Below are 21,872 nucleotides of genomic sequence, written 5' to 3' on the forward strand. Positions count from 1 at the left end.
TTTTAAAAAAACCACACACTTATTGTAATAAAATTTAGTCATTACATACACCTTGCATTTAATCCTAGATATATTATGCAACTTTTAATGAATAAAGTTGCCTGGTTTGCCAACTTTATTCCTATTATTTCCAGACACGATCCTTCTTCAAAGCATACAATATGCATTGTGGCAATACTTGATTTGTCTTCCACATTAAACTGATCTTTAAAAGGAACTAAGAATGCAGTCTCAGAGCATTCATGTTTGTGTGCATTTATGCCAAAACAAACTAAGAACATTGCCACACCTTAAAAACATAATAGGTTAAAGGGTATGGGCTTTCAGAATAACAACCTACATCTTCAGATGAATGAAACAGGAAGATAATCTGGTTTGTGTATATATACTTTGAAAATGCCTAGGTTTATTCTAAATTTTGGTGTCTCTTCTTCCCACCAAAATATACATCCTCTTCTCTCCCTCCCTAGAATATTTTGTGAGGTCAGTCGACAGGCAGGTTTGTTTGTTTGGCAAGGTCAAATGGTCCCTAATATGACACTCTGGGCTGCTTTGACCATTCCTCAAAATAGAATACTTGGCTCTCTGTATCGAAGGCCACTTCCTAAAGAGATATTGTGTGCCACTTTCTATATCTACAGTACCTGATACATCTACAGACATGTCTTTACAGGCATTACAGCAGCCTTTTTGCCTTTTTTATTTTTTAAAAAAAGCTTTTTCTTATTTCTGAGAGGGGAAATGCACAGCAAGTTCAAACCATAGCATTTTCCTTAACACATAAAGTCACTTGGGAAGAAAGATGACAAAAGGGATTTGGGGCCCAAACGACACATTTCCACAGGAAAAACCAGAAAACATAAAAACAAAAATGTAGAAGAAAAGGTGCTCTCGGACACTGACATGGACAACTTGTTGCATTTATGTTTATCAAGGTTTAAATACATATGGTGTTTCCATATTGACCAGAATCTTATATGTTTGGAAACAGTTCTTCCCATCTAAAAAGCTGATAAATTATTCTCACAATTCAAGAAACTGAAAAACTTTTCTCAATTGTCTACACATAAAGAACTGCTGTAAATGTGGAGACACTGAACAAGCATACCACTCTCTACCTTAGTTGTTGTTGTTTTTTTTAAAAAAGTGGCATAGAACCATGGGAACTAGGTGAACAGGGAAGATCTAAAATGGCTTCCCATTTTTTAAATTGTATTCCCTGTTTTATTGTATTTTTGATATTTTGCTGGAAGCCGCCCAGAGTGGCTGGGGAAACCCAGCCAGATGGGTGGGGTATAAATAATAAATTGATGGTGATGATGATGATGATGATGATGATGATGATGGAAGCTGAGGATTGTCTACGTGTTTCCCATCACATATATTACATGTGGGCAAAATATCAACGAATTTACAATTAATGCATCTTTTGTGAGTAGGCATTTGTTCACCTCACACTAATGAATCATAGCACAAATGAAGTATCATTCTCAGAACTTTTACACACCTGCGTCTCTCCCTGACCTCTGAAGTTGAGGACACAGTGCCAGAAGTAGTTGTAGTCAAGGCTGTGGTAGTCGCAGTATTTACAACTGATGGTGCAACAGGAACGGTCACTGCCGTAGGAACATTGTCTTTGTCTCTCTCAGTACTATCATCAGCCCATAAACGATTTGAGGTACTATAGCATCATAGCAACAACACAAAAAGAGAAAAGGAAACAGCTAAACAATGAAAGCACTTTACTAAAACAGTGTGATACAAAGGGATGGATTTTTTCTTTTTTAAAATACAAATTTGAGACTGGTTTTGCTACAGAAGTATCTACATAGCTCCTGGGGAGCTTTACTAAAAGTAAAGCTTTGACTGTATTTTCACCCCATTCCTATATTTTATTTTTTACCTGTTTACAGACATGCATAGCTATTGCTTTATAATGCAAGCTTCATTTTGAGCCAGATTACATACTGACCACAGGTAACAGCAAAAATGAAAAAAATCCAGAGCCCAGTACCTTCTACACAAAAATGCATGCACATACATAAAGCACACAGTGGACATAACACAAACGACATTGATGGTCCCACCTGCTTTGTATGCCTGCTGTTGCTGAACCCGTTGTAACCTTTGTAGCAGTGCTTGTGCTGGAAAGCAGGCTTTTCTGAAGACCAGCGGGGGAGGTAACTGTTGATACTGACGTAATACTTGGAATACTAGAACTAATCAAGTCATCTTGTCTTCTACCAAAGGAACCACTGAAAAGTCATTTGAATTTACAAAAATAAGCACTGTGTATTTATTAAGTTATAAATCACCACCCATTCTTCTACCAGTTTGATGGGCCCTCAATTTCCATCTACTGAATAGCTCCAGATATTTGTAAAAAAGGTAAGAATAATTACAAGAACTCTAATTTCCCTCTCATATCCATAAAAAGACTACTAAGGTTGTATACCCAATTTTAACATCATACCAATATATCTGCTTGCAGTCTTATGGCACACTTAATGTTGTTGCTATTACAGCCCATCACTTACATACAGAAAATCTAATTGCTGATTAAAAGTATCATCAACTAAAATATACGAGCCAAAGTGAGTCTTAGACATCACTTACTCACACCGAGTATGACCATCATTGAAGGGCAAGGATGCTGCCACAGTTGCTTCATGAACAGTTTAGCATTAAGAGGCAACAAGGAAGCTGTTATAAGAACTGAAAGTGCAACTTTTACGGAAGCAAATAACTGAAGAAGCTGTGACTAGCAGTCCTCATCCATTTGGGATTGGAAAGCACCAGAACCATATTTCCTCAAACACTGATTTCCTCTTTCAGCTGATGGCTTTGTAGTGTTTATTCAATGAAGGTATAATAATAAAACAGCTCTCGCCATTTTCAGATAAATAGCTAATGTATAATACATAAAGCAACTACACCTAACCTTCTTTTAAGAACATGAATATTGCTGTCCTTTATATTACTATTTGAAAATGCAGACAGTATAAAATTCATTATGTACCACCATGCAGTTCTATAAAAATACCTGGAATTCTTTATACTTTTAACATCTACAAAACAAAACTATTTACCTTCTTTGATAGGTTGTGTTTAGTGGTGAAGATCCTTCATTTGAGATATTTTTCTTTGCATCTTCTTCCCATTTTCTTCTTGTGTAAGAACCACTACCACGTATTAAACTGGCTGACGTATCCCTGTTTTCTTTCTCTTCAATGTCAGATGTACTGGCCAGCCGTCTTGGAATTGTAGGAGCAACATATGCAAGCCTAGTTCCTTTTGTATCTTTATCCTGCAAGAGACATTTTTTTTACAAAGTTTACAAGTTTGACTTACGATTACGATTTTTGAAAGGTCAACTGCATGTGTAGCCAACATGACCCCAATTTTAATTGCATACATATATATATACATACACACACACACAACTTGCTCCCATCAATTTATGGGCCAAATAATGAAAAAGTGTTAAAACAGGCACACTGTTTCTAGAGGTTCTAGTTCATGTGTAAAAATAAGCATCTAGCAATAAATGTTCTAAAGGGAGGTTGCCACTTACGCTTTACATATTTTACTGTAAACAATGTCAAATAGAAACTTTGGCATTTGAGAAAACAAATACTTAGTTGTCAAACCTGAACTAAATTACACAGAGCCTAACACACATGACTGATAATTGTACAGAATTATGCTTCCTACACAAGTTGTCTGGAAAGTCTGGCCTTCCCATCACTGAACTACACTGAAAGTGATCTACTACAAAGAAAGAAAGAAAGAAAGAAAGAAAGAAAGAAAGAAAGAAAGAAAGAAAGAAGTTAAACCTTGTACACAGAGTAACCACACATTAGGAAGCATCTCCTATTTGAAGGATGGAAAAAATGTGACACCATTCTTGAAAGCACATCCTTTCTCCCCGGAAACTTTGCCCAAGGAACTAGATGAAAAATGCAGAAAGACATACAAAGATCACTGGACCCCTGTCTTTGATGAATGGAAATTTTTCATGGTACACCACATACCAACTACTAGTGCCTCTTAAGACTTCACCAGGAACTAGGCACATAAGTTCATGATTTGTCTTCACAGCTTTTAGGAGTAGAAACTTTATTCCATGATATGTGGAAGTCAGAATTTGGTAAGGAATTCATCTTCAGACACTGGTCTTTCTTTTTTTAAAAATAAAAAAACCATCACCATCCATAATTTAATTACGTCGTGTGTTCTGGAAAAAATGTTACCTTGTCTTTGTTGTCTAATGAAGAGGACAATCTAGGGCTTGAAGCTGATCGCATAACTCCTGTCGAATCCTTTTCTTTCTGAGTTTCTTTGCTAGCTGTAATCTCTGCCAGTGCCCCATAACTGCCAGTCTTTCGAAGACCTAGTCTCCATGAAGCAGGAGACTCATCTTTTCTCTCTTCTTCTTTGGGAGAAACCTTAGTTGAAGTTGGGAACTGTAAAACACAGGGTTGCTTTTCTGTAAGTCTTGTTCTTCCAAGTGTCCTCTGTGCAGTCAAACATTTGGAAGTGTACATACACAGGCCACAAAATGAGTAATTCCACAACTTTGACAGGAATGGAGTACATCTGTGCCCTTCTCGCTGACATATTTGCCCTTGTGAGCATGAACCATGGGACTAATGTATTTCTCCGCAGTTCACATGAGATCACCACTGGTAGCAAACCACAAATAATTTTTAAGACAAGTTGAGTTTCTACGCTAGAGAAGGAGGGTAGGATGTGCAACTGCACAGAGGACACTTGGAGAACAGGGATTACAGGCAAGCAACCCTGTTATCTCCTTTGTGATCTTTGTGAAGTCCCACATTTGACAAGCAAGTAAGCAACATTGTCTAACAGATTCATCCACCATGGACTCCAGACTCAGGGAAAGCAGTAATGGGCCTTGGCATTGCTTCACTCCCTTCTTATTGAATTCCAACACTGCCCCAGATGCAAAGTCACTTTTGGTGTGTTTAGGTATTGGGGAAGAATGCTAGCCATTCATCTGAACAGCTCTCTTTTTACTTAGCTTTGTACTCTAACACAATGGTTGTCCATTGTGAAACATGGTTTAGAGCAACATGAACTTTGATTTCGCACAGCTGCTACAGAAATCCACCCTGAACCTTGCTGCTTACCACTGTGTTCTGTTCAGTCACTAATATTCCTTGCAGAAATGTGCTCTGACCCAAAACCTAAGTTCCAGTAAGCCTCCTTCATGAATCCTTGACTAAATCTGCTGGTGCCCAGATTGTGGCCTTCCTCAAAATAGAGGTAAGGGAAGGAATTATCTTTACTACAAGGTATACACTTCTTAAAACCTGCCGTATCACCAAAAGTCATTTAATTTAAACTGTTAAATAAGATAGCAGGGGAAGGGGGGCACTGGGAGAAAGATAAACAGAACCTGCCAAGTCATCCAAGGTAACACAATGCAAGGCTTGCTAGCTGCAATATTTTGTGGCAGTTAAAGACCTCGGATCATGTAGATGAGGGCAAACATGGCTGCCAAGGTAATAGGTACAAGCAAATGACTTCTGTCAAAGCCTAAGAATTTCTACATGGTGGCCTATGTTTGCTCACAGCAGAAAGTGGGACTATACAGAGGTCACAGAAGAAAGACACATTCTCAACCTCAGTATTTTTAATTCCAGAATTCCATGCTTCATGGTATATTTCAAAATGAAATTCCCTATAGATGTATATTGTATGTATGTGGAAAAGGAAGCAAGACCTCACACAATTTCCTGGGCAAGTTAATAAATTCCAAACACTTGGTAAATCAACTTTTCAAAGGTTAGCTTTGTAAACATTACACTATAAACTACAAATTAACAATGCGATGCAAAAGAGACACACCATTTAAAATCATGCAGCTACAGTGCCAATATTTGAATTAACACTTGTTATTTTGCAATCTGGAGGGGGAAACCACACACAGAGCCCTCACCAGAGACTTTTCACCTTTACTGGGAACAAGAATAATGCCAGTTTTACGTAAGCCCTGCCTCCATGATGCAGGATCTACAGAGTCCACCACAGGCATGATAGCAGGAAGAAAGTCATACTAAAGCCAATTGGGACAAGACATATAAAAGAGATATAAAGATTGAACAAAAAAACATGTTGGCCTTTAATTTAAAAGTCTACATGTTTTAATCCCTATTTACTTTTTATAGAACTGCAGTAAAAGCAGTCAGCTTTTTTCAGCACATATTCACAGAATTATAGCCATATATGAACAGAGATGTGCAAAATTCAGAGGAGGTCCTATCTTTGACCTTTGAACAGGGAAGCAGGAAATTCAAGAGGGATACAGCTCTAGCCCTATGTATTTTTTCTCTTGTGAAAGAAAGCAGCATGGAGATTGGAAAGGAAGAGAGGGGTAAAAGCATATGCACTGGAATGGAGAAGCAGAAGGAAAATGAAGAAAGGAAATAGATGGAAAAATAGGCAGTATGTTTCTTTTGCACCCATACTTTAGTCACCAGAACTCTTATCTATGCTTGTAATTTAAAAAGCATGAAAATTAGTACTTGTGCTTAAACGGGCGGACACACCTCTGTTCCATGACTTCTTTCTTTGTTACTCCTTTACATGATTACTTTAATACAGGGCGAGAGCAGAATCAGCTGTGCAGTACATGAGTAACCTCACAATGGTTTATACATTTTCTTACAGGCTTTCTTTCTCAAAAATCTCAGCCAGACACAGATTAGGGGACTGAGGAAAAGGACTTTCTAGTGGCAGGCTAGATAAGTATTTGTGGTCATTTATGAGAATGTACACATGTACATTAGGTAGGTAGGTAGGTAGTAGATTAGATAAATATATATAACACCAATGGGCTATACTCAGTTTTTTATGAGTAGAAATCTGCTCTTACAGTGGGACTTTGCTACTCATGAAAAGCCTCTCCAGATGGTCACAAGATTTTCAGAAAGGGTCGTGGTAGAAAGTGGAAGCTGCCCAAAATCAGGTAGAGGCAGGTTGCCAAGTAGGAAGTTACTTGTATAAGCTACCTTCATCTGATTCTGGCCAAGTCCTCTTTCCTACTGCAGTCCACATCCAAGTTGTTTTCCTGAGGGTCCCCCAAACAACTAGATTTTTGAGGGGTTCCAGAAACTGTAGTATGAGGAGACGGGTGAAAGACCCATTTTATAAGTGGACTTTCCCTCAGACAGGACTGACTACAATTCCATAGTTGAAATAAAAACATAATTTTTTCACATTTAAAATGAAAATACAGGAAAATCTATCAATTTAGGCCAATGAGAATCTTGGCTTCTGTAAGAATATTACTTGTTATATTGAACTGTGCTAGCATTCCTCTAATCACATATATGGTGGTGATTCATTCTTTCCCACGTTCACCTTAAGAGAGTTGGTATTTCATATCAACTTGTAACTGCCTGTTACAGCCTCACAAGTCACTCAGGCCATGCCTCCTCTTCCCTGCCAGTTCTACACTGCTGTCACTGTTTCAGAATTGGTATTTCACAACAATATTGCAAACAGTTGTTACAGCACCAACACTCATCCATATCACGACACCTCATCCCACCAGCTCCACGCTGCTGCCGCCACCTTCTCACACAATCAATGTGGGATTCTCCTAGGTATTTGTCCAATCAAGAAAAAACAGCAGGGAAAGAAACATACAGTCTCCTCTGTGTTAAAAAGGTGGCTGCATGTACAAAGCTGCAGTATTTCTTTAATGAAAGCAACTGGTTGAGTACTAAATTACAAGGCTCTTTTGGAAGATATACCTTCAGGGCTTTTTGATATGTTTTGTTTTTTTATCATCTATGCACACCTTTCTGTAGAAAGATACTCTACAAGGTGTTCCATAAAAATATCTATTGTGTGAATTTGTTCCTTGAAAGACTCCCTTATTCCTTACATACCTGGCAGGTCACTGCAGGGAGAACTTCTCCTGCAAGACACAGAAATCTCAGAAACCCACTCAACAGTAACTCAGAGCAGGGTTTTAAGTGTGGCTGTCCTTGTTCTGTGCAACAGCATTCTTGTCGAGATACGACAGGCGCTCACTATCTGTACTTTCTGGAAACAATCAGATGTTTTTGTTCCAACAAGCCTTCTCAGCTGGATGAACAGGTCTCTGCCACGGGTATCTATTTGGTGCCCCCCCCTTTAATTCCTTTTTAATACTGTTTAAAATTGTTTTAGCTGCATATATTGCATTCTCTACAGCATCTTGAGACATATATGGAAGGTGAATAATAAATTAATAAGAATGAATTTTTAAAATGATGTCTCAAATTCTTATTTGCAATTTACCTGAAAATATCAATTTGAGGCTTGGGGGGGGGGCATTAACTCATATCTAGTAGTTGACCTGAAGGTGCATCTTAGGAGGAAAGCATTGCAGGTCTTAAAGAGAGCTCAAAATCACAGGTGTGTAAAAAAAATACTCAGGCAACAAGTATTAAAACTAGATCTTTCTCTTGGGATAACACAACAAGCACAGGCATTTACTGACTGTTCCTCAAATGAAGCAAACTAAGAATTTTTGCAGAATTGACATCATCTCTATGAAAGCTAACAAAGTAATTAAAAGTGACCAACTCTGTTTATTCTACATGAAGTTTGCCGTCTACATTTTAAACAACCTTCCTGACGAAGCCAAAAGGATGAAAACCACATTCGTTTGAACACACACACACACCAACTTCATGAACGGCTATATGTAGACTACAGTAAACTAAGGTGGTAAGGCCCCAGTCTCAAGCAAAAAAAGGTGTACAAAAAATATATAGGATGTTTTTATTAAGCCCAATGCATTAAAAAAAAGCCCTCTTCTTCAGGGAACTCTTGAACATCAAATCTGAGCCTGGAATCTGGAGTTACAACTTGCTCCCATTTCAAATGAACATTGCATGGATTGTATCCAATAGGCCCCCTCTTTGATTGGAGGCTTTCACACAAAGAGAATGATGCAATTTTGCCAATTCCCGTCACCTTCTATGCTGTTCCTACCCAACCGTCTGAAGCCAATTTGGGGGAAAGATGGAGGGGGAATTGGAATTGGCAAAAATGACCTCCCCTCCCATCCGCTGAGGAAAGCTTCCTCTGGTCAAAATGCCTTCAGCAACACCACTGGATACAAACCTCTAATCTTATTTGGCATAATATCTGAAACCTTGAGAGCCAGCGTCAGTCAGTGTAGGCAATACTGAGCTAGTTGGGTCAATGATCTGACTCGATGTAAGGCAGCTTCCTATGCAACAGTTGATCAATCAAGGCATCTAATAGTGCAAAGAGTTAATGATATAATGTGTACACTTTACTCTTAACTAAACAACCGAAACAAACTGTTTTACCTTCTTAATGGGGGATGTTGGTGTCACTTGACCAGTAGTAACTGATGGTGTTGTCACAGCTATAGGAGCAGCTTGCACGTTGGTGGTATTTGAATTATTTGTTGTAGGTTTGTTCTTGTCTGTAAATAAATCATTTAGAGGATAAAGTAATTCAAAATCCATTTAAAGATAACTAATACTTTTTACATTACAGAGGCCCATTCTGCACAATAAAGTTTGCAGGCACGGGGGGGGGGGGTAGACAGGTATGTTCATTTTCTTTCAGGTGCTCCCGCTGGCCATTTTGCTGCTTGGTGAGTCTGAAAAACTGAGGGGAACGTGCCTGCCTCTCACAATTCTTTGCTCCTGCCTTCAATCACATGACGAGGAGCAGCCCACACCACTGGCCCTGGTATCCCACAAAGTAAGTAAGGGGTTTGCTCCACTACGGAATAAGTGTCTCAGTACCGTATTCCTGCTACATTATAGAAGAGTATGAATTGTTTTATTGTATTTTATTTATTTACTGCCCAGAAGATACACCAAGTAACTTCAGGTTTTGTTCCAAACTATTTGAAAGTATACTTAAAGAGCACTAGTAGTTGGAGAAGATGATCAGGCTATGCATCTAACTACAATGGTACCTTGGGTTAAGTACTTAATTCATTCCCGAGGTCCGTTCTTAACCTGAAACTGTTCTTAACCTGAAGCACCACTTTAGCTGATGGAGCCTCCCGCTGCTGCCACAACACGATTTCTGTTCTCATCCTGAAGCAAAGTTATTAACCCGAGGTAATATTTCTGGGTTAGCGGAGTATGTAACCTGAAGCGTATGTAACCTGAGGTACCACTGTACATTTGTTGTGGAACACTACCCAAAAATAAATAAATAAATCAGTGTTTTCCTGCTATGAGAACAGTAGCTCCATAGAAGAGCACTGAGAAGCATGGACTTGAAACAAAAAATTCCCAGCTATTTTAGTTTTAAAAATGTTTCTAGTCATTATGGCTATAGACAAAATTGTAAGGCTATGAGAATAAAAAAATCACATGAAATATACAAGAACTGAGACCCATGATTCCCCATCATCTCTGAACCTGGATACAATTTCATTAAGGCAGTACTAAATATATACCACAATGAAAATAGTTTTATAAAAACATTTTAAAATACAGAAAATCTCCTGCAATAAAAATGCTTACAAATTATGGGGACAATACCGTCTGACACCTTGTGCACATCCTCACAAGCCTAACATTGCATGCAGTAGAAGCAAGACTACCAGGGCTGGTGGGTGTTGACCATTTAGGAGCCTTCCTCCTTCTGTTTTATTAAAAATATTTTCACCCCATCTTTCCATTAAAAAAAATACACACTTGGCACATGGAAGGGAATGGATGTGGAGAGGGGCTGGAACTTCCCCAGTGTCTGTTTAAAAATACAGAGCTGTGTTTAAAAAACTGTACTTTAATAACAGCTTCCCAAGAAAATGCAGTGGTGTGTTTGCTTTTTAGTATTTCTCCACTTGAACAAGGGAAATTTAAGCCCTTTTAACAGTCCAATGTTTATTTCTCAAATCACTCAAAGCTCATTTCATTTAAATATTAAATTTAAATTCACACTACACAAAATATACAGCAGAGCAGGCTCTACTCTACCTAGAATATTCCAGGTTCCAAAACATTTTATTGTGAATCCACCTTTAAATGAGTAAGAGGGAAAGGAGAAGGTACAAATTTGGAACACAGAGATTCAGCTCCAGGGAAAAGCCTAAGTTCTCTAGCATGCCAAATAAAGTATGATGAAAGCCTTGTTGATATTTAAAAACCTCTAAGTTTACATAAATTAATTCTTGTGTCACAGTCATATTTTCCTGGCACAAGACTGCATAGTAGCAACAAAGAAAACAGAGTAATGAGAGTCATATAACTCAAGAAATGCTGAAGTGATGAGTCTGAAACTTTTAAGCTGCTAGTGGAAGACATGCATATATATATATTAAATTGTGCTCCTCCAGCTTATAGCTGTTATTTAAGTGAGATAAATAGATCCCTTTTGATTCACTATTTTAAAATTAACCTTAAAATGTGTTTAACAAAACCATGAGTATGAGGAAAAGGCAAGGAACAGGGGAGTTTCTAGACATCTGCATGGCTGAAATTGAATTGTCATAGTGCTAGTTAGCTTTCTGATGCAGAATCTGACAGTTTTTCACAGCTAATTAGCACATTCTTGACATTTTCCAGCTAAGATATAGATTTGTTATATATGAATTCTAATAGATGTACTATGTGTGAGTTTGCTCTGTACAGTTTCTAGTTACTGTATTACCACGTTAAGGTTTCTGGACAATCAAGTGACATAAAGATAGTTAATTTTGTTTAAAATGACGTATCTCGTGGTTTGCACATTAATGAATTTTATACTTGTCCCTAAATGACCTCCAAACTTGAAGTAGCATGAAGTAATGAGGAAGGAATCCAATGGTGAATTAAACTAAACTCAATTTAAAAGCAATTGTAAAGCAAAATTGTTGTTCTATAATACCTGTTTCTGCTTCAGATTCGGAGTCTTCTTCCTCATCTTCTTCACTAGAGCAACTGGACTCATCTTTCTTTCCTTCTTCCTCTTCATCAGCTTTTTCTTGCTCTAGAGACTCAATGTTTGATGCATTCTTATCTTGCTCAATGATCAAAGTCTCTTTACTGGAACAACATTGTTTTGAAGCATGAAATATTTATTGCATTATTGGCTTCAGAAAAAAAGATACCAGGGTGGGCTGTGACAGGAGCACAGATATGGACTCAGTGTTATTATAAAAACTCCACTCCTTCCTATGTTTCTTCAGTACAGGTAACTTGCCTCTTACATGAGGGTTCAGTTCCGGGGCTCCATGTATATATGCAAAAATGAATAAAGACAAGAATCCGCAGGACACACACCCTCACTGCAAGATGGAGGGCTGTCTATCTGGCTTCGAGAAGGCGGTATGAGGCTCTGCCTCCTGCTGCCTCCTCAAAGCCCAGTAAGCACTTGTCCAGCTTTGGGAAGGAGGCGGGAGGGCTCTAGGACCCTGCTACAGCTCTTGTACTGCCTTCCCAAAGCCAGGTAAGCCTGTGATCAGGTGTGTGTGGGGGGGGGATTAAATAAATGGAGGGTGGGTTTCCTCTGCTCTATTTATTTCCCCGCCTATCCATGCAAAGCTGTGATCAGTAAAATAAGTGTAAGATCAGTTACCTATACCTTCTCCAAGTAAACATGTAACCGTCTTCAACATTCCCCCTACACAGTTTATTTTAACTAATCTACTTACTTTTTAAACGGTTTTTGAGATTGATTATTGTCCATGTTTGCTGTAGATTCAATAAGGGGTGATTTCTTCTCCTTTTTTTCACTATGAAGCTTTAAGAGATATGAAAAGATTCAATTAGATTTCTACAAGCGCTGATGCAAACACAAAAACATTTGAAGTCACCTGAAGCAGTATAACATTAAAAAAAAAAACATTTACAAGATTAAGATCTCAGGACAAATGTTAAGTGACAAATATTAAATAGCTATGTAATAAACTCCTTTAACATTTCAACATTGCTAACACGTTTTAAAGACGATTAATAATAACAGCTGTATTTGCACATCACACTAAACTATAGCTGCAGTTAACCTTTGGCTCCCCCTCCACATTACACATGGCTGGGGAAGATGACTTTGGAAGCTGTTACTTTCAGTTTTCTTTCCTGGCCATTTGCCATGTTTCCCGCACTCTGTACTCAGATTAATTCTAATTATTGTTAGTTTAAACAAGCCGGGCTCAGAAATGAAAATGGCTTTCTTGAAAATGACTGAAGTAAATGTTAAAGCACAATTTGCGCAACCAGATGACATAATTTAAAAAATGGATAATTAAAGCCCGAAGTAGAAGCTGCCTAAATTGTCCTCTCAGTAACGGGGGGGGGGGGGGACGGGACTCTTTAAACTACGACTCATGTGATATACAAATGTGGCCAATGTGTTTCAATCTTTGAACATTTCTGAATTAAAGGATCAGAAGCAAAATCTGCAATTACAAAGTAACCACATCACTTGATACAGTGTAAGGCTAGATATACTGCATAAATTTCTTTTTCAGTAAGATTTCTCATTTACTGTGTTCTCTTCATCATAAAAATTAAATTAGCACAAGGACACAGAAATTGACTGTGTCCAGGTTTACAAAGGAACATCCTCAGTTCATTCATACTTCTGATAAAACATGGACTCAACCACTGAACATATGCCAACTATTTTTAAAAAAGGCCACCAACAGGACGTTCAGAACTACTCATCTGCACTTCCATGAATGGTAGCACATGCAGGAGCAAAATTATGTCACAGTCACTGCTGCTTCCCATTCAAACTTTAAGTCCCTGGGAGGGGAACAGTTATTGCTACGCATGCAGAACCATCACTTAACCTTCTTATTCAGAGGGAATTTTATAGCTGCTCATTAACAGCTCCAGCAGTGCTTCCCTTCTGATGTAAAGTAATTGTAGAATTTTAGTATGAGAATCCTCACGCTCACTGTTCTGGTTACTACCTAACTCTCTGCATAGTGTGGGAGAGGTGTAATGGGAAAGAACATCAGTGCACTATTCATGTTTTAAAAAAATACCAAGCACCTATTCCATAAAGTGAAATACACATAAAATAAAGATTATGGCCTTTGGCTGAAACAAGACACTTATGAACTGAACATAAAATAAAGAATAGGCTTAGTGGTAGAGCACAATGCTTTGCATGCAGATAATCCCAAATTCAATCTTGGTATCTTCCATTAAATATCCCCAGCTTAAGACTCTGGTAGTCACGAGTAGACAATACCAGGCTAGACAAACCAATGATCTGATTAGTTTGTTCTCACAGTACTGAAAGAGCTCACCATATTTTGTTTCTTTTGAAGTTCTTCTAAATATCCTAAAATGTCTTCATCTGCTACATCAAATGCTGTCTGACCCTGCAGGAGAAATAAGCAACAAAATTAAATTATGGTACCATTAACTTGACATACAGGGAGGGAGTATGCCCCCAAGCTAAGCCCAACACAAAGAATGGGCATGAAGGGAGAAGAGTTTAATGTGAAGACTGACTTATTATTTAGACAATCAGTCTAAAGTAGACCATCGCACTACATAGCAATTCCCTTCTTCTACAGTTACTAAATAATGGGAACCATGGGGACTGTTTCAATCAAAGGGCCACAAATACAGTCAGTTTCAAGGTGATCATTCTATTGGCATGTGTCAAAATTGTTCCTTTTGTGTTTGTCCTGCAAATGACTGTGAATTGGACAATAGTTTCCAAGTCACAGGAAGTAACAGCTCCACATTAGTCCAGTATAAAGTAGACTGTCACTCCTGATGATTCAGAAAATATAATTTCTATTTAAATTCCTGTAGACATTCAGGAAGTTAAAGAAGGGGAAATGAGTTACTTAAAACACTTTGTTCATGTCCAGACACTGAGTTATAAAGAATTCTCCAAATGAGTAAAGGAATAAGCCAAACATGTTAAGAGTTTTTTTGGCTACTGCTTGTTTCTCTTATGTGTGAGAGCCTTAAGAGAAAAGGTTACAGTGAGCAACTTTGAATTTAGATATACGTTTAAGATAGAGATTTTAAATAGAAAGTTGTATGTTGGAAATAGTTCTCACTGAGTTAACGAGAGTGGAATACACTTTCTTTGCCTATCCCATATTTATTTAACCTTCTTGGGAAGAAAGTTATTTTTCTCGTTTTCTCCTTTATACATCACATTATACTCTAATACAGTGCAACTTACTAGGAAGTCTGCCAGATTTGCACACAATTTTCTTATGCCACACCTCTAGCAATGTTCTGTTGTAGCTTGTCACTCATCTTTCAACTCAATGCCTTACTTCATACATAATGCTTATGGTTGATTGGTTTTATCCAATGGTGGCATTGCCTCTGCAGAAAGACTTCCACTCACACAAGGACAAGACAAGCGATTTTTGCCAATTCCTCAGCTGATCCCCCCCCCCCCAAAAAAGCTGTTCTTGAAGATTTGCAACTATTTTATAATAGAAGGGACATGCCAAGGATTGCAATAGCAAGGGGGATTGGTAAAATCTTGGTGTCCCAAGGGGTGAGGGCAGTTTTATGATATAGCTCACAAATCATGAGTTCACAGGAAAATAATTAGATTTGCAACTCTTTAGCAAACCTTAGAAGCTTCTTTGAGTCCCAGCCTTTAGAGATGTAAAACACTTCCATTAACAAAATCTACTAGTTGAATAATGTCAAGACTGCTCATAGACAGATAAATCTCCTCAAAACTTAAATGCCACCCTTTCTCTCCCCTGAATATGACAGCACTGTGATATGAGTGTCTAAGCTTATTGCAAACTTTGTAATCAAGTGTAATGCTTTTCAAAATAAATCTTCATAAAAAGTTTAAGATACAGCTCTTCTCTGTAAATTTGGCTGGAGTAGCAGTTCAGAAATACTTGTTTCCAAACAGGCCCATAGGGTGGGAAAACAAGATATGAGATTTGGCAAGGGGCTGGGGAAGCTTCAACAAAAGGCAGAAGAAACCAGATGGTGCTTATAAGAATGAAAACAAGACAAGACATGCCACCAGAATTCATTCAAAAATCTAGCTCCACTTGAAACCTTCAGCCAACAGATCTTTTACTTTAGCCATTCAGTCCTTATGTTCTTCCTTGTGCAATCTCCTACATTTGCTTTAACACATTTTAACATAAAAATCATTGGGGAAAGATGTGTCCTTTTGTATTTTAAAATTAGAACTACTCAAGATACAAAAAGGACTTTCTGGAGTTATGCAGTTGTTTCCTGAACAGTATGTTCCCCTTAACGAAGTAAAAATGCGTGTGTTTAGTTAACTGTACTTAAATGAACTGATTTCTTGCATTTTATTAAGGATTAAAATTGGTTGCAATCACCCAGGCCTGTCCTTCCAAGCGGAATATATTAGATCACCTGAAGAGGCAAGCTACTAAATTTGGAGACACGCTAGGATTTTTATTTACAAGCTAACTAAGATACGGAAAACATCTGGCCATGATAAAGAATGACTTCAGCCATACTGTATTCTCACACTGATACACAATACAGTCAGCAATTATGTAAGGACATTAAGAGCTGCATCACACAAAGCCTTATACAGCTTGGGTCACAAGTGTGTCTCCCAATGTCTCCCATCCTCAGCTTTAAGATCTGTGGAGGGGTGATTGAGAACTGTTTTTGCACATTATGGCTTTAACAGTAAATGCAATGATTCTAATACCCAATAACTCAAATTCTGTACAAACTGCTTTATAATTATAGCTAAATCATGATTTAAACAAGTACTTCAAACAATAGCACACTAATAAAGTGATTTTTTATTTTGTTATTCTTTATAAAGTATTTTTAAATGATCTCACTGCAGCTCAGATGCACATCTGAACTGCCAATGGTCACATTAAGGTAATCCCTTGGTGAAATTCCAAATATATTTTATATAACAACTAAAAATAGTTCAAATTTCAAACCATCATTTTCTTTTTAGACAGCTAGGATCATTATAAATTAGTTTCACTTGTTTCTAAGATGTACAGCTAAGTAGCAATAGCAAATACAGAATTCATAACCTACTTTTAATCAATAGATCAATAACAACACATTTTGACAAAGATTATGCAAAAGTCCTACCACTTTGTTGACAGTCTCCATATCGCACAAGTTTTCCACTAGTATTCGACATGCTTCTTCTTTACCCCAATGAGCAGCCGCATGAAGTGGTGTCCAGCCATCATAATCTTTAATATTTACATCATAGCCAGCCTGTATTAAAAGCCTGAATAAATTTGATAAATTAAATTAAAGACAGCAAAACAACTGAAATAAAGTGCTATAAAATTTTAAAAAACTGAAGGATTTGCTGGCATTTTCAGAGCATTGAACCATGTGAAGGGTTTAATGAGCAAAGAAACTGTATTACACTGGTACCTTGGTTCCCAAACAGCTTTGTTGTTGAACAAATCAGCTCTCGAACGCCGCAAACCTGGAGGTAAGTTTGCAAACATTTTTGGGAAGCCAAACGCTTCTATGGCTTCTGCTTGAGTGCAAGAAGCTCCTGCAGCCAATTGGACGCCGTACCTTGGTTTTTGAACAGTTTTGGGAGTCCTCCCAGAACAGATTAAGCTAGAGAACTAAGGTACCACTGTATTTTCTCACATGGACTACCATATTGACTAAAAAGGTTGTACACAGAAAGACTTTAAAAAGTCACAATTTTAACATGTAAACCAAGGATCTGCGGAATAGTCTAAACTACAGAAATTTGCAACTACAAAGTGTGAATCTGTATTAGAAATTAACTCACTTTAATACTTCTGTATACCCCTTAGCAGCAGCTACATGGAGTGCTGTGCCACCAGATTTTGCATGCCGAACATCATTTATATGACCACTGTTAAGCCACTGTCTTGCATCTCTAAGCATTATTCGTTCCTCTTCTTTGCGAGCTGCCTCTATATCAACCCCTGAATGGAAAGAAATATTTTCATTTTAAAATATGTACATAAATTCTTATTCAAATGACATAAACACTGACAAAAGATATCATAGGAGCCTCGCCCAGCATTATGGAAGCTGACTGCAATAATCAGCCACCTCTGCTCCACATTGGAGGGAAAGAGAAATGAGGAATGGCAATGGTATTCCTTAACCCACTGAACCATTTCAATATTGTATTAAAAAGGTAAAGGTAAAGGTACCCCTGCCCGTACGGGCCAGTCTTGACAGACTCTAGGGTTGTGCGCTCATCTCACTCTAGAGGCCGGGAGCCAGCGCTGTCCGCAGACACTTCCGGGTCATGTGGCCAGTGTGATGAAGCTGCTCTGGCGAACCGGCACCAGAGCAGCACACACAAACGCCGTTTACCTTCCCGCTATAAAGCGGTACCTATTTATCTACTTGCACTTAAGGGTGCTTTCGAACTGCTAGGTGGGCAGGAGCTGGGACCGAACGACGGGAGCTCACCCCGCCGCGGGGATTCGAACCGCCGACCATGCAATCGGCAAGTCCTAGGCGCTGAGGTTTTACCCACAGCGCCACCCGCATCCCTATTGTATTACTTTTCATAAAACATAGAATAGATAATGCCTTGGCAGAATCATGGGCTCAAAGTTCAGTGTGGAAACAGGACCAGTAGCCATGCATCAGCATACATTTTAATATAGCAGAAAGCTAGCATGGATCTACAAAAGGTACCCAAGTTGAGCCACCCAATGATTTTGTAGTATTCCTGGGATGTATGTGGTGTGGAAGAGAGGAAAGTAGAGGCAATGCCTGTCTGTGCCATACACTGCTGGAGGTGGCATTGCCCCAGAAGAGTCAGGGCATCTCATGAGAAAAAGAAGACATAGATTGGTTGGATAGTGTCCAGCAAACTGGTTGAGCCAAGACATCCAGCATAAAAGCAAAGCAAAACTGCAGGTCAGAGACACAAAGGTCATAAAAGGTAGTCTAGATGAGTATGATATTGGCGGGAGAAACAGGTAAAAAAACATGTTTAGATTAGGACCTGGGAATTCCTTATTTCCATACTCTTCATTTCCAGAAGATACAGCTATCGACCTAGTTTCCATGGCTAGGCAGCAACTCTGAATGCACTGCCTGTGAAACTAAATCATAATATAACAGTTCTGGTGGCCTACTTTAGGGGGTCTCCCCCACCCCTGGAATAGGAATTACCGTATTTTTTGCTCTATAAGACTCACTTTTTCCCTCCTAAAAAGTAAGGGGAAATGTGTGTGCGTCTTATGGAGCAAATGCAGGCTGCGCAGCTATCCCGGAAGCCAGAAAAGCAAAAGGGATTGCTGCTTTCACTGCGCAGCGATCTGTTCTGGCTTCTGAGATTCAGAATATTTTTTTTCTTGTTTTCTTCCTCCAAAAACTAGGTGCGTCTTGTGGTCTGGTGCGTCTTATAGAGCGAAAAATACGGTAGTTCCTTGACCTGCAGGAAAACCTCCCATGTCCAGCTCAGGTTAAATGGGAGGGCGAAATGTATTATAGATTCATTCATATTTAAAATTATCTAATGTTCAACCCTTCCATGTAGTGAAAAAAGCATGGCCATGCCAGTTTAAACAGGCAAAAGACATAAGACACAAAGGAATACAAAGGAAAAGTGGGTAGAGAAAGGCAGCAAAGGCACACAATACCTCAAGGACTGTCTTTTCCCACAAGAACTAAACTGGGGTTTGCATTTGTCATCCAGGGCCTTTTTCCATTTGCCCCCTTTTCATTGGTGCCCCCCCCCCAATGTTCTGCAGGGAGGCACACCTGGCAATATCATTATCTATTTTTAGGTGTCAGGAAATAAAGATTTATTTAAAACCAGGCTTTCAGCCCTTAATTTGGAAAGTACTGTGTGTATTTCTGGCCTCTTTATTATCTAGCTTTGTCATGTATGTTGGTTTTGGTTTTATACATAGTTTTAATGTTTATATTATTTTGTAAGTTGCTTCAGGTCACTTTTTATATTAAAAAAGCAAATAATAAATGCAATACAATGATTATTGTTATTGTTACTATTGTTTTCAAGCCACATCCCCCAATCAATTTATGCATGTAAATTGGCATAAGTTAATAAGTAACTCCAAAAATTCATATATCCATTGTGCATTGAGAATCTCACATTTATTTTAATATTTAGCACTGTTTAAGAATACAAGTTTAAGGTACAAAGTACATTCTAAGAATGGTCCACAGATGGCAATATTGCATCTCTAGCTCAGTGTTCAGTTTATTCCATAAAAAAATGTTATTTGCTCTCTTCCAGGTACACTACAAAATCATTTTACATAAAGATTGGTCGGGGGGGGGGGCTAATTAGCTACCTTTACTAGTTAATCAGCTGAAACGTTTTAGCTTAATTCTAAAATATATTGCTCAGCATGCATTTTAAAACATTTCAAAATTCTAATTCTCAGCATTTGTTAGCCTGCCAACAAGTATTGCTGTGTCACAAGCTCTGGGCACTTACCAACCTAGCATAATCAATCTTTAATACTTAAAGATGGAAAGAAGAAAGAGTTTAGATACTGACCAATGGCAAGTCAGTAAGTCAGCTATGCTACGGTTACTATTTCTAGAAGTAAAATTTAGGACACAGAAGTTGGTGAGCTTTTGGGGAGGAATTGTTGAGCTTTCTTTAGGCAGTCAACCTCAAAATCCTGGACATTTTGCCTATTTTCCTAAATTCCCCCCCGGATGCTATTTTCAGCAGTTAAATCCCAGACATGTCCGGGAAATTCCAGACATATGGCAAACCTAAGCTATGCAGTCAGTCCTTTAAAAATCCTCTCCAGATCCAGAAGACTGTAATAACCCAGTCATATCACTTTGGGGGTCAAGATGCTCAAGCAAGTGGCGGTTGTCTAATGTTAATCTCCCTTGCTTGAAACATATTATCTAGATTCATTTCAATCCTGTTTCAGGTCTGGATTTGGCACTTAAATTTCCCTGATGCATGACCTCTGTCAAGAGACACAAATGGGGCTTTGATCATTCTCTTCGATCTTTTGGCAGCTTTTGATACCATCAACCAAGGAATCTTTCTGGATAGACTCTGTGACTAGGAGGCATTGCTTCTATTTGTAAAGTCAATTCCAGAAGGCAGCATTGTGGAACTTCTGCTCAACCTCATCATTGCTGCCACCACTGCATCCTTTTAGACATCCATATAAAGTGGCTGGGTGACTTCATCCAAAGATTCCAACACACAGGGGAAATTCCAGTATGTTGTCATTAACATTCTGTCCCATATCAACACAACCGTCTGTATGCAAGCGCACATGCACACACACAAAACGATGCAGAGTTGCTGTACTCGCTACTGTTTTTGACAGACTCTTGTCACTCAGATAGCTTCATTACCAGCCAACTAGTAGTGACCACATCCAGTGCTTGGAATGAACTAGCTCAAAAATCTCTGAACTACACCTAAAAGTAATCGTTGGGTGAAGAAGGTTGGCGATTCGAATCCCCGCTACAGGGTGAGCTCCCGTTGTTCGGTCCCTGCTCCTGCCAACCTAGCAGTTCGAAAGCACGAAGTTCAAGTAGATAAATAGGTACCGCTCTAGCGGGAAAGTAAACGGTGTTTTCGTGCGCTGCTCTGGTTCGCCAGAAGCGGCTTAGTCATGCTGGCCACATGACCTGGAAGCTGTATGCCGACTCCCTCAGCCAATAAAGCGAGATGAGCACCACAACCATGGTGCTGATAACACCAAGGTTGCAGGTTCAACCCCTGTATGGACCAGCTGCATATTCCTGTATTGCAGGGGGTTGGACTAGATGATCCTCAGGGTCCCTTCCAACTCTACAGTTCTATGATTCTATACCATATATATATATATATATATATATATACACACACATATATAGCAAATATGGAGGCAAGGCTCCAAGGCTTATTAGGGCAGATGCTGCTGTTGCCAATGGCAATTACTCAGTTAAATCACT

The 21,872-nt window shown here is 38.7% G+C and overlaps 1 protein-coding gene across 7 annotated transcripts in view; it reads right to left on the minus strand.

The window, feature by feature from the left end:
- The window catches only part of PPP1R12A (protein phosphatase 1 regulatory subunit 12A), a 90,261-nt gene that overhangs the window by 23,734 nt on the left and 44,655 nt on the right, over positions 1-21,872 (minus strand). For 4 of the 7 annotated variants that reach the window (XM_083400947.1, XM_083400949.1, XM_083400948.1 and 1 more), the window contains exons 4-13: positions 17,728-17,887; positions 17,055-17,199; positions 14,258-14,332; positions 12,653-12,741; positions 11,887-12,044; positions 9,360-9,478; positions 4,254-4,466; positions 3,090-3,307; positions 2,088-2,255; positions 1,508-1,681 (exon numbers count right to left, since the gene is read on the minus strand). In XM_083400947.1, the coding sequence (XP_083257073.1) occupies positions 1,508-1,681; positions 2,088-2,255; positions 3,090-3,307; positions 4,254-4,466; positions 9,360-9,478; positions 11,887-12,044; positions 12,653-12,741; positions 14,258-14,332; positions 17,055-17,199; positions 17,728-17,887 (1,519 nt within the window). The remainder of the gene's footprint in view (positions 1-1,507; positions 1,682-2,087; positions 2,256-3,089; positions 3,308-4,253; positions 4,467-9,359; positions 9,479-11,886; positions 12,045-12,652; positions 12,742-14,257; positions 14,333-17,054; positions 17,200-17,727; positions 17,888-21,872) is intronic. The other 3 variants (XM_083400950.1, XM_083400952.1, XM_083400951.1) reach the window with 2 other exon arrangements.

The sequence above is a fragment of the Podarcis tiliguerta genome (genome assembly GCF_965153285.1).
Source record: "Podarcis tiliguerta genome assembly, chromosome: 10".
Taxonomy (NCBI): Eukaryota; Metazoa; Chordata; class Lepidosauria; order Squamata; family Lacertidae; genus Podarcis; species Podarcis tiliguerta.